Genomic DNA, 12500 nt, shown 5'->3' on the forward strand with positions numbered 1-12500 from the left:
CTCGACAGCCGCAAAGTTTAAACACAGGTATATAATACTATTTGCGAATTTTATTTTTTATATTGCGTTCTGTAGCTCGCCGATATTAAAATAATTGTTCTTTTTTACATTTTGAATTGCTTTATACTACGCAAAACGCTTATTCTAACTACGAGGGTCAGTCGTAAAGTTCCCTGATTGCAACACCACTTCCAAATGCATGTGTCGTAGTTTTGTATTATTTTCGTTTTAAAGTAAACAGTTTCTATATCAATAGTCTTTAATAACTTTACGACTGACACTCATACATTAACCGCAAACATAGATTGAAAACTCATTACAGCGCTACTTTCAGTAAGCTAATTTATATGCAGAACGCAGTCCGAAGCTATTAGCGCAGATTGCTTACTAGGTTATTTCGATGTAGATGTTAATGTAAATTAGGTCGTTGACCACTGCAGTTCTAACTATCTTAGGGGTTTAATACACCCGTGTGCGCATTAATTCGCCAAAAGTTAAAAATGTTTTGTCGATCGGTCGATGCGATTTCCGAGATACGGTTATAAAAAATTTGCGAATCGCCATACCTTATAAGAAACGCAAAGGTTAACTTGTAAGCCGTATATATTCGAAACCAGCATTAACTTCACTAAAGCGAGCATTCTTCACTCAGAATCGTGTTATTTAGGACTTTAAAATATTTGGAGTTTAATTCCATAGTAGGTTAAAACTCGTAGACCGGATTAACCTCCATGACAGTGATTTCGTCAGCCGTTGTAAATGGGTACCCTAATATCTTACCCTACTTCTACAAAGCATAACATTATTATCGAAAGTACTATTTTGTAATATTGCCATGACTTCTTGTTCTTTTCGAACGGAATGTGTTTAATGTCTTAAAATTGATGTCGACATCTAGTACATTGCACTATAACCATTTAAAACTTACTGTTTTAAACGTTATATGTCTATGTATGACGACTGGGTTAAAATAATTAAATGCACTCATTTTTGGCTTGAACAGTCAGATAAGGCTTGATGTGTATTTAATTTTAAACTAACGTATGTTGAAGGGGAAACTATATCATTAAACTACTTCAACATTAAGAGAGATTCAAACATCACTATATGGATATGGGTAACTTCATAAATTAAATCACAGCGTGATTTCAAGGGTTTAAAGGTATGTGTTTTGAACTTTTTTGAACTTAATATGACTTCAATGTATTTTTTACGGTCAAATGATAACAATAGTAATAATAATAATAATAATAATAATAATAATAATAACAATAATAATAATAATAATAATAATAATAATAATAATAATAATAATAATAATAATAATAATGATATTTATAATAATAATAATTATTATTATTAGTAGTAGTAGTGATAGTAGTAGTAGTAGTAGTAGTAGTAGTAGTAGTAGTAGTAGTAGTAGTAGTAGTAGTAGTACTAGTAGTAGTAGTAGTAGTAGTAGTAGTAGTAGTAGTAGTAGTAGTATAATATATTGATAATTATAATGATTGATGCAAATAATGTTGTATTTTTTATAAAATTCACGGTCGTTGTCTTTCGATGACACATTAGCTGTAACACATCATGAAAACAAACACAAATGATAGTTTTCATTATGCTTGAGATATTGTCCCTACACTGAATATATCCATGGTGCTATATTTTGTGTTCATTATGTTAAACTATGTTCATTTAAGTTCAAAAGAAACACGATACCATATTGCATTTGAAAGGATTCATATTTGAATTCACTCAAGTATTTGTTATGACATCTCTGCTATTTAAGACGTGTTCAATTTACATTTAATTATAGCATTACTTTGCAGTTCGAATTCCAACAGTGAATCGTTGGGACAATACTGTGTCAAATTAAACTAGGGCATTTAAAAGTAGAGTAAGTTCATCGCTACAGCATGTGTAAAATAAAACTAGTATATTAAAAAGTACATTCAAACAATGCAAATATCTTTTCTGTTCAGTGACATCAAAGCTTTATAGGTTTAAGGTTAAAACTTAAATTGATGGCCGGTTTATCTTTCAAAACGCAAGTTAACACTCACCACATTTATGTATATAAACACTGATAAACGCAAGATGACATGCAGCTGTTGTTCTGGAATACAGACCACTGATAAGATAGTTTAAACACAGGTATTTGAGATATTAATATAAATAAAACCTTCATCGGGTATGACAGTGCATTTTGTCAATCCTGGCTTTGATAAAGCGAAGCTGTGCGCCACACGTCTTTGTTAATTCCCCGTCACGGAGTGGGGAGGGGATGATAGGAATGCACTTCGTCCGTCTGTCAGTATGTCCGTCTGTCTGGCTGTAACATTTCGTATCCAGGCTATAACTTACCTATGCATTGATGGATTACCATATTACTTTGTACAAATGTTGTCCTTATTGAGACGATGTGCAGTGACCTTGACCTGGGTCCATACCTCTAATGTCAAGGTCACACGAGACATTTAAAGGTCAGAGTACACAAGAACGTGTCCGCGCTATAACTTACTTATGCATTGATTGAGTACCATATTACTTGGTACAACTGTTGTCCTCATTGAGACGATGTGCAGTGATCTTGACCCTGGTCCATACCTCAAAGGTCAAGGTCACACGAGACATGTTAAGGTCAGAATACACCTGCTCGTGTCGGCGCTATAACTTATTTATGCATTGATGGAGTACCATATTACTTGGTACAAATGTTGTCCTCATTGGGACGATATGAAGTGACCTTGACCCGAGTCCATACCTCAAAGGTCACGGTCACACGAGACATTTAAAGGTCAGAGTACACATGCTCGTGTCCGCGCTATAAATTACTTATGCATTGATGGAGTACCATATTACTTGGTAGAAATGTTTTCCTCATTGAGACGATGTGCAGTGACCTTGACCCGAGTCCATACTTCAAAGGTCAAGGTCCAACTAGACCTTTAAAGGTCAGAGTACACATGCTCGTGTCCGCGCTATAACTTACTTATGCATTGGTGGATCACCATACTACTTGGTGCATATGTTGTCCTCATTGAGACGATGTGCAGTGACCTTGACCCTGGTCCATACCTCAAAGGTCACGGTCACCCGAGAAATTTAAAGGTCAAAGTACACATGCTTGTGTCCGAGCTTTTTACATTTAGCAGTATAGGCATGTCAATTCCTACTGGACTTATTGACCTTATACATTTCATGTACTTTATGCAACAATAACTGAATTGATCCACGAACTCGAACCAATTGCAATTTGTGCAGTAATCCATCATTAAGTTTCGGGTCCATATTATTATGACAATGCTAAATAGAGGATAAGATATAAATGTTAATTGAAAGTGTTAAACAACGTGCACTGATTGATACTGAGCGCACTCTACCAAGCATTATCATTCTGTGCAACAAGTTTAATATTTAGAAAAAAACAATGGACACAAATGTGATTATATATTTATTACATGTGTTTTATCTTTAAAAGCAGTGAATCGATGTTATGACGTCACCACAATATATATGTATCACTTAATCGCAAATACTTGGTCAGGTTCAACGTACTAGTCAGGTTGCGAGAAAAACAAAATATACTTAAAAAAACAACGGCGGGGGATATAGCCGGCTTTTGTACTGCCAAGTTTTAATAATTTCCTCCCGGTGCATTAAGAACTCGAGCACAATAATATATCATGAGTCGCCATTTAAGTTATAGTAATTGAACCCACAACACGATTTATCAGAATTTGATAGGAGCGCTTCAGCGCGAGTGTGTGATATCACTCATGGGTGTAGTGGGTGAAGTAACTGTTTTGTATAGACGTTGATGTAAAGACGAAAAACAAGGAAACAATCTCTAACATGGTACAACTCAGCACACAATTGTACCATTCTTGAGATATTTTTGCGCTTTCTGCTATTGAATACCTGTTTACAATAATGTTATCAGTAATTAATATTTTCCATAAATGCATTATTTAGTAAGTAGTTTATCAGTCATATTTTATGTTTGTTATACATGTGTATGTATTGATTTTGAATAAAAGTGTCACATTAAATGAATAATGTATTTAACAATTAGGACAACGGCTGAATTGGCTGGTTGATAAGTAACTAATATGCGTATTCGTATTGAAGGATAAAGTCACGACAAAATAAGTTTAAAAACAACCGGGAGACGAACATGAGCTTCATTTGTAAGATAAGTACAATGCCTTACAAAGAGTGGCAACATTACACACTGACACGGTTAAGATATATAACACAACTTAGATATATAACACCACTAACCCAGTCGACAAGCCCAATGAGGTACCGAGACAGAAATTTTAAACATTTACATAATTATATATGTCGGCCATTTCTCATAACATCTTCAACAGCTGACTAGGAGATATATAAACATTAATTGCACATCTACAAGTCTAGGAAAGTTTGACTGCCGTGGCCGCCGGTTGTCTCTGCCCCAATAAAATGAACCGCCATGACCCATTGCGATGTGGTTTTGGAGAATTAATACAACCCTCTTGGCGCCGTAGTTGTTAAAAGGTGAATGTCAGGGAGACCGCCAATGTTGAATAATTGTGACATAGAATAGACTGTGTTATTTTATTTCTATATATCACGCCGAACATATGGCGATAAAACAAACAATAATGAAGAACAACACAAGATGACACACAGGCCAGTCTACAACGTTTCTCACCTTGCTTATAAAGATGAGTTTGATTGTGTAATAACTTTTGAGTTTTTAGACTGCATTTATCTTGTCAGGACCTTACTCTCATGATTCAATGCACGTACAGTCACCTCGATTTTAGATTATTAAGCTTCCTGGTTTAGGAAGTGAAAAATATAATTTTGAGGACAGCCTTGAATAAAAATATGAATGCGCTGGTATTGTAAATGGTTATACAAATCAATATCTTCATCCGACTATTGATAATGTTGATACGCGTAAATGATAAAGTATTTTACACCCGTAGTGTTTTTTGTATATGTAGTGTGTTGATTGTGGAGTTTTTTTTTGTTGTTGTTCCATGTATATGGCTTATGAATGTTTGTCTTAGTATTGTATGTCATTGGCGTTTACCCTTTACCATTGAACGTTTTTCTTTTGAACGTTTAAACTTGTGACTACTGGACTTGTTTCTGTAGTTTTTCATATAAATATTAAACATTCTTTTAGCAAAAAAGGGTATAGATCTTCTTAATTTAAATGGTTTATTCAATAATAAAATTAAATAAAAATGCATTCCGCACTACTTTAAGAACACAGAAGTGTCAATACTATGTTAAAATAAAACGGGCCTATTCGAAACTTCATATTTAACTATGACATTCTCCATGAGATTGTATAAACTGTGTGTACCGTTACCTCGCTGTTAGTCATATAGTTACTGGAGATTTTAACTTAATTTGAAATAATTTACGAATTAAACACTTAATAAAGTTCCAAAATATTAGAAAGATTCTTGAATTTTTTTCAATACATGTAATTAAGAATGGACAAAAACGTTATCTTAATATTGTACAAGCAGTTGTAAAAAAGAAAGGTTTGAACTAAGCACCTTCACGCCGTGGATTTATAACATATCTTACCTAATAGATAAGAACATTGAAATTTTAAGAATAATACATAAGCCCTCTCCATGAAGTTTATTGAGATAACCCTAAAAAAATATGGCTTCATAAAAAATAATCTTTGTTTCAGCTGACAAAGCGGCAAATATAATGTAATCATATGTTGACGTTTATATCATATTAACACTCTCGTTGATAAGTAGCGATCTTCTAGAACTTACTTTCCTTCCCTACTCGAAGAAAACAGTATCATGAATGGACTCGCTTACGGTTTTGGACCAAAATCAGATTTATCAATAATTCATCCGAAAACAATAATTGTTATATTTTATCATTTTTGTGTCTATGATACCGAATTTCCAGCAATAGTACAAAGAGAGAATTAAAACAATTTTATGGCTTTGGTGGGGTGCGTACTCAAGCCGGTAAAGTAAAAAAAAAGAGTAGAAAAACGACACCTTAGTCATTAAACCACATGTACTTAAATAAACATATTTTGATATTTTGACGTTGATAAAATAACGTGATAATTTCAATCAACTAATAACGCTACAAAGAATCGCTGAATCCCGTTAGTAACGGCATTCAAAATTGTAGTCGTCAAAGACGACATTTCAGCAAATATCAACATTTGTCGAAGGGTTCCATTCAGTATCTTACTTTTAACTTAGATTCGTTATACATTTTTGTTCGTAACACGTGCCTTTTACAAATCATGCGCGTGTCCCTCATATAATCCTATTGATTCCGATGTTAAGTTCAGTTTTCTTGAATGATGATCATAAAAACAATTCAACAATACCTGGGTTACTACCTAAAATGCATTAAAATCTATCAATCGAAATCTATAGATAAATAAATTTCTTGTACTACATAACAGATTTAATGTTGCCTACGTCTAACAAAGGCTTGGCTTATTAGCGAAAATTGAAAATACTTTATTAGTTATGATACGGTAAAAATCGAACTGGCCTATGAATTAGTTCTAGTATTGATAACCGATATGTTTGCCTAAGAATCCCACATTCTTTAATTGCAGGTGCCATTGAAGCTGCGCAATGAAGTTTCTTACATTGACAGTGCTGCTTAGTTTAAGCATTAGTGGTAAGTACAGTTGGAGAGTTGATATATAAAACTTAAGCTATGATACATTGTGCAAACATCATACTAGTAATGATAAACACAGCATTCATGCAAGAGCACGTATTTGTGAAACTCATTAAACGAATTCATATTCAATTGCATTGTAAACTCTTGAATGACTGAGGGCATTTTTGTTGGTAATAAACACTATTTCTTTTTATATTGGTTTCACAAACTGTGTATTTGTTGTGACAGTTTCAAATAGAATAAAACTCTCGAAACCGTTTGTCGGTTCGTTCTGCCCGAACACTATTTCACTTTGAAACAACAACATAGCGAACAGTGATACAACACGTGCGCTGAATCACCATTTAGATAAAACAGGCAAACAGCAATCTGTGGAATCTTAGAATTAATAGCTACATTCAGAAGCTCCATCATATTGTTGAAGCCGTTCAAGCTGTACACAAAACCTTGTATTTGTTACTTCAAGCAAAACTTCCGTAACATGTTTCCAAACCACCCAAACCCTTGAAGCAAAAACTGGAACTAGTTTTGAGAGTAATTGAGCACCGGTCGCCTTACTTTTATATATATCGGTTATTTCTGATATAATCATGTTTGTTTGAATGCTCGTTTCTTCATGTGGATCTTTATTGTAATCTTCGTACATTTTGAAAGTCGTTTGCATTGAATTGTTTGTATGTTCTTATATTTTCTAGTTTGATATACAAAAACGCCCTTGTTACCAATTCCAACAGGTATTTCATTAAAGGCAGTTTGGGTGTGTTTGCAGTTTATTGAATATATATTTTTACGCACACAGCTCTTAGCAATATGTTACAAAACTGATTTTAACCGCCTCTGATCAATTACTTCATACCAAAATGCTATACTTGAATGACAATTGCATTTCATATGTTTTTGTAATTTACATTCCAATTGATAAAACGAATCTTCGTTTGACGTTTGATACTCTAGGGTACCATCAAATGAAAATGTGTTTGTATCTGACAAACATAGATGATCATGTCTTCTGTGCACATTAATAGTTAAGCTGTATTATGTTAAACTGAACTTTTAAAGATAACCTTAGAGATAAATTAGCCTTTATCGCTGCTCCGTCTACTCTTAAGATCATTTCAAGTGCGTTTTAATAGTATCACACTGTTGATATTGCATGTATGTGAAAAGGAACTGTTTTATTACATGGCCGTATGATTTAATAAATCTGTATTAGCCACACTAAGGGTTAATGAGTGTGTACTGACGAGCGCTGGCGTGGGCAGGGGCTGTATTGGTGCTGCATTGGTAATTTTAATTAATTTAGTTCATACATCAAATATAGGCTAGTGGAAAATGTATTTTAGATTTAAGAATGTTAAAGTAATTCATTTGTCATTATGAAAAGCTACTTCAAATAGAAAGCGACATATTCTCTTTAGAAAAACATTACTTAACCATTTTATCCAAAAATATTTTAAGATCTCATTACAACACAAAATCAAAGATTTGAAAAACATACGATAAACGCTCATCTTATGAACTGTAAGATTTCGTATTCCGTTATAAAAATAGTAATCAATAAATCGTATTTACATAGACATTTCCCTTCATTCTGTAGAGAACATAAATATTCAGATGTCTTTGGATCGTATTCATTCTTGTCCATGTTACAATATCAACAAAATCATTAAGCCATTAAATTTAGATTTGACTTTATTAATAGCTGAGTGAAATAAAAACCAAAACGCATTTTATGAAAAGATTAATTACCGAAGACGTAAACATCACACTTTACATTTAAAGCAGCACATGGCAGTCCTGATTCCGACTTCCAGAAGGTTATCGATGACTATTGGGAGTGGCGACTGATGGAGGCCCCAGAATTCGCATCCAATATTGATGTGCACACTTACGATGACCGCGTGGAGCAATTTGGATTGGATGATTTGGATAGAAGATTTGTAAGTGGGCAAATGTGTGTGTATTAAATTCTTAAACAAAACTGCAGATTGAAAAGTGACAAGTTCTTCTATAAACCTTTAGGGAAGATCAGCGTCTTGATGGTTTGATGGTTTTGCACGTAGTAATAGACTGTGTTCTTTTCCTCTTACAGTATTATAGATAACAAGTCTATTTGTGCCATTTCATTTTAATCAACGTATGGTAACAATGCTTAAATATGGCCATAACGTTGTGCGTTTATAACTGTTTTGTAGAAACGACAAATACAATAACCCTGTACTGGGATTTATTGTCCAATTGTTTAGAATAATTTTAACTTGTATTGACAAGGATTGTTATCCCGGCATCTTATATCCGAAACCTTTGCTTTCTAGAATGAAGCAAACAAGTTTTTGAGCCAACTGTCCACGGTTCCTAGAGACCAACTCCCGAGTGAACGACAGGTCAGCTACGACATTCTGAATGACACCCTTGAAGTATTCACTGCAGGGTATAAATGGAAAAAGTAAGATTTATTTATAAACATCTGATTTTAAAGCTAGTCACTCAATATGAAAACTAAAATAAAACTTCTAATGAATGAAAGCAAAATTAATCACCATGCACTTTCTTGATTTTTATAAACAGATGAAACTTTGATATAGAAGGAGACATCTAACGTTTGGCTTTTAATCAGGGCTTTAATGGTAGCCCGAGTTTCTTTGTGGTCATAGAAGTTTGTCTCTGAGTTGTCTGGCATACATGGTAGTTCTAGTGTAATAAAAACAAATTTAAAGGGGTTCTATATGGCCTGCAAGTCAGTAAACGTCCTGGTAGGCCTGTTGTAGCAGCAACAGAGTGAAAAATGCTGCTGTTAGAGCTATATAGTGATATACATTCCCAAAAAAGGAAATAGTCTAGGCGTTGCAGAAAGACAGTCAATCATATTCTGACTTATTGGTTGAAACAAAAGACACTTTGTCTTAGATTGACCCCCACTGGATAAAAGGACAAGCGTTTCGATTGTGCGTAAAACTATTAAAAAATATAAAAATTAATCATGGTCTAGGGATAAACGTCGTGTTTTTGTTCTAAGCTCAAGCGACGAACAAACAATTGTGCAATCATGGTAATTCAAGGCAAATCAGACAAGAAGGTTTTATATGATTTCCAAGAATTTACATCTGTCAAGTAAGTTCTGAAATAAACGTCTAAGTTATGCTCGAAAGGCATACAGCTTTATATAGACAATGCTTCAGCCCACGTATGCACAGTGGTACATTCGTTCCTAGGACAACAAAAAGTTGTTTATAACCCTCGACAACCTTTCGCGCTAGGTTATAGAAGTGTTTTTGATTCTTCAAATGTTCTGTGTCTCAAAGGTATTCAAAAGGGAGACTACTTGCAGCATTTAGGTCACTGAGAACAATACTTAATAATAAGCTCATATCTGTACGGGGGAGAATACTATGCCGGATCGGAAAATTTCCGATGCCTTGCGTATTTTAAATATACGAAGACCAATAACAAGGCATAAGAGCTCTTTACTTCAGTTTAAAACAAGAAAACATCTCGTTTTATTGATGGAATCTAAACTTCCTCAACCGCCCAATAAGTATTGCCTCATATTAGTAAAACAAAAGTAAATAATAATTGTGTTCTTCAATTTGCAGTTATGGTCAGATGAACCCAGTGAACTTCCTGGAAGGCATGTGGACAGACATTAGCTATTTTGTGCCGACAAAATTCTCAACATACGAGGACTTTGTCAACTACTATACCAGGGTGTACGGCTGGGGTGATCAGGTAAAACTTTTACCTTATTTCTTTACAATTCTTTACTGCATTCAAGCTGATGTTGGCTCCGCATGCCATTGCTATTTATTTTATAAATGTTGAAACAAGTATTCGATTATACCTATGCACTAGTTAACATCCCTAGTGTACCCGGTGTCGCTGACAGTTCTATAGCAGTAACCCAAACATGTATTGATACAGATAGTTTGATGCATATGCATTTTAGAGGACGTGTTTCCAAGCATGGTGTTCCTTTAAACGTTTGAATGGTGGGCTTGGGCTTACCTAAGCCCTTGTGACGTTTTTGCGGAATATATTTTCTTTGACCGTTTATAACAGTAACCAAACGTAGATTGATAAAGATGAGAAAATTATTAGGTATGTGATTTCATTAAGATCTGCAACTAACAATACCTGACACCTTGCATGATATTGAAGTGCTTTTGTAAAATATAACATGTATGGCAAGGAATGCAAATTGCTATCAAAAGAGCAATGCTGATCCAAATTGCTGTATCTGTTACAAATAATCTGTTCTACTATCTGGCATTTTCAGAATTAGTTCAGCTATACATATTTTGTACATTTAATATGTCTAGGGTCATGATTACGAAGAAAACGGCAACTCTTCATTTCATGGTAACGTTTCTTCCAGTGAAGTTTGGATGATGAAACATGAGACTTCCCTAGTTTCTGAGCTTGTCCCAAAACTCAGACATAATTCTTCAAAGAAAAAGGGCCCAGATATTGATATGAAGTAAATTTAACGATGATGGAATCTACTAAAATATTTCGAGAAAAAAAATGTGTTTAATTGGTCACAGAAAGAATGATAAACATTAAAACAAAGAGTGTAAACATGCTCCAGTAGCATACATTTAACATTGTATTAAACCAAAATATTTGATTGTTTATATGATAGTCTCGAATTACCAGTATAAAATGCTTAAATTTTATAAGCTAAAAGAACTTTGTTCTAGAAATAATGTTATTTACCGATATCATTGAGTTGAAACATATAATCGATGTATCAACAACATGCATTTAAACTAGTTTTGAAATGCACTACATAAATTTATAACTGATCGCCATGCATATATGCAGAATATTCAATTTATAAATGATCAAGGGGGTCATCTTTGACTTATATCATTGTCTTTATTATGTGAACTGTTTTATACGAAATAAACTTTGTTCTGTTCTTCATTAATTTGATTCAAATCAAGCAAATCATATATCGGTTTTACGTATAAAGATCTCGAAAGTGATTCAAATAAAGTAAAACTTATTAAAGATTATATGCCTTATTTAATTTCATGCATGTTAGTTAAAGCTTCCCCAAATATTATTTTGGGTTGTTTTATAAAAAGAAATATATATCTTTATAGATGATGATGAATTTATAATTCAGCTTACGATCAAATTCCTAAATAGTTGTATTGAAATTATCCTTTTCATGAAAGAAAACATGTTTTAATAAAAAAGCAAATGTCGTTTCAGGCTCTGAACTACATCAGAAGAATGAGAGTGGCCATATCTAAGGGAACAACAAACCACTGGGTGTCTATGGTACTGAAATATTTCAGTGTATGGTATAAGTTGGGTCATTCTTAGATAACGTCTGTTTGCCGAGCCATTTCCCGTACGTACTTAGGTCGGGAACTATTTATTACTGAGGGGTATCTTAAGCTCTCGATAAAGTACTTTTAAGCCGGTTTAAGTGAGTTTTTCCTCACCTTTGACATACCGAGCAATGGCAGTTATTGAAACATTTACCAACAGCGATAGTTAGAGTTATGTGTCTTTGTTGTGTTTGGCATTGGTCCATTAGCCTTTCAATACAGGTTTGGTTTAAGTTAAGGCTACTAGGCTTATCATTGTAGTGTAAAACATTTAAAGGGGAACACTATGCTACACCAACATGAAGTACTCCCGAGAAAATTACCGTAGTCTCCCAAACAAGCTTAGTAGCAAAACGTTTAAACATAAAGCCGGTTAAGTGGCGTTGGGTAAACGCCAAAGACATAGAACATAAAATCACAAACAAGAAACATAGAAGAACAGCACAAAACTCACAAACAGCACAGTGCATGCATACT

General features: G+C 33.9%; 1 protein-coding gene across 3 annotated transcripts in view; it reads left to right on the forward strand.

Moving 5' to 3' along the window:
• LOC128219701 (uncharacterized) overlaps positions 1–12500 on the forward strand; it is a 44357-nt gene that overhangs the window by 6812 nt on the left and 25045 nt on the right. Inside the window, exons 1-6 of one of the 3 annotated variants that reach the window (XM_052927628.1) lie at positions 1082–1162; positions 6614–6678; positions 8467–8624; positions 9000–9130; positions 10278–10410; positions 11902–11970. In XM_052927628.1, coding sequence (XP_052783588.1) covers positions 6633–6678; positions 8467–8624; positions 9000–9130; positions 10278–10410; positions 11902–11970 — 537 coding nt within the window. In that variant the 5' untranslated portion in view covers positions 1082–1162; positions 6614–6632. Of the gene's footprint in view, positions 1–1081; positions 1163–6613; positions 6679–8466; positions 8625–8999; positions 9131–10277; positions 10411–11901; positions 11971–12500 lie in introns of those variants that run through there. The other 2 variants (XM_052927627.1, XM_052927629.1) reach the window with 2 other exon arrangements.

Source organism: Mya arenaria, chromosome 15 (genome assembly GCF_026914265.1).
Source record: "Mya arenaria isolate MELC-2E11 chromosome 15, ASM2691426v1".
In the NCBI taxonomy this organism is placed as follows: domain Eukaryota; kingdom Metazoa; phylum Mollusca; class Bivalvia; order Myida; family Myidae; genus Mya; species Mya arenaria.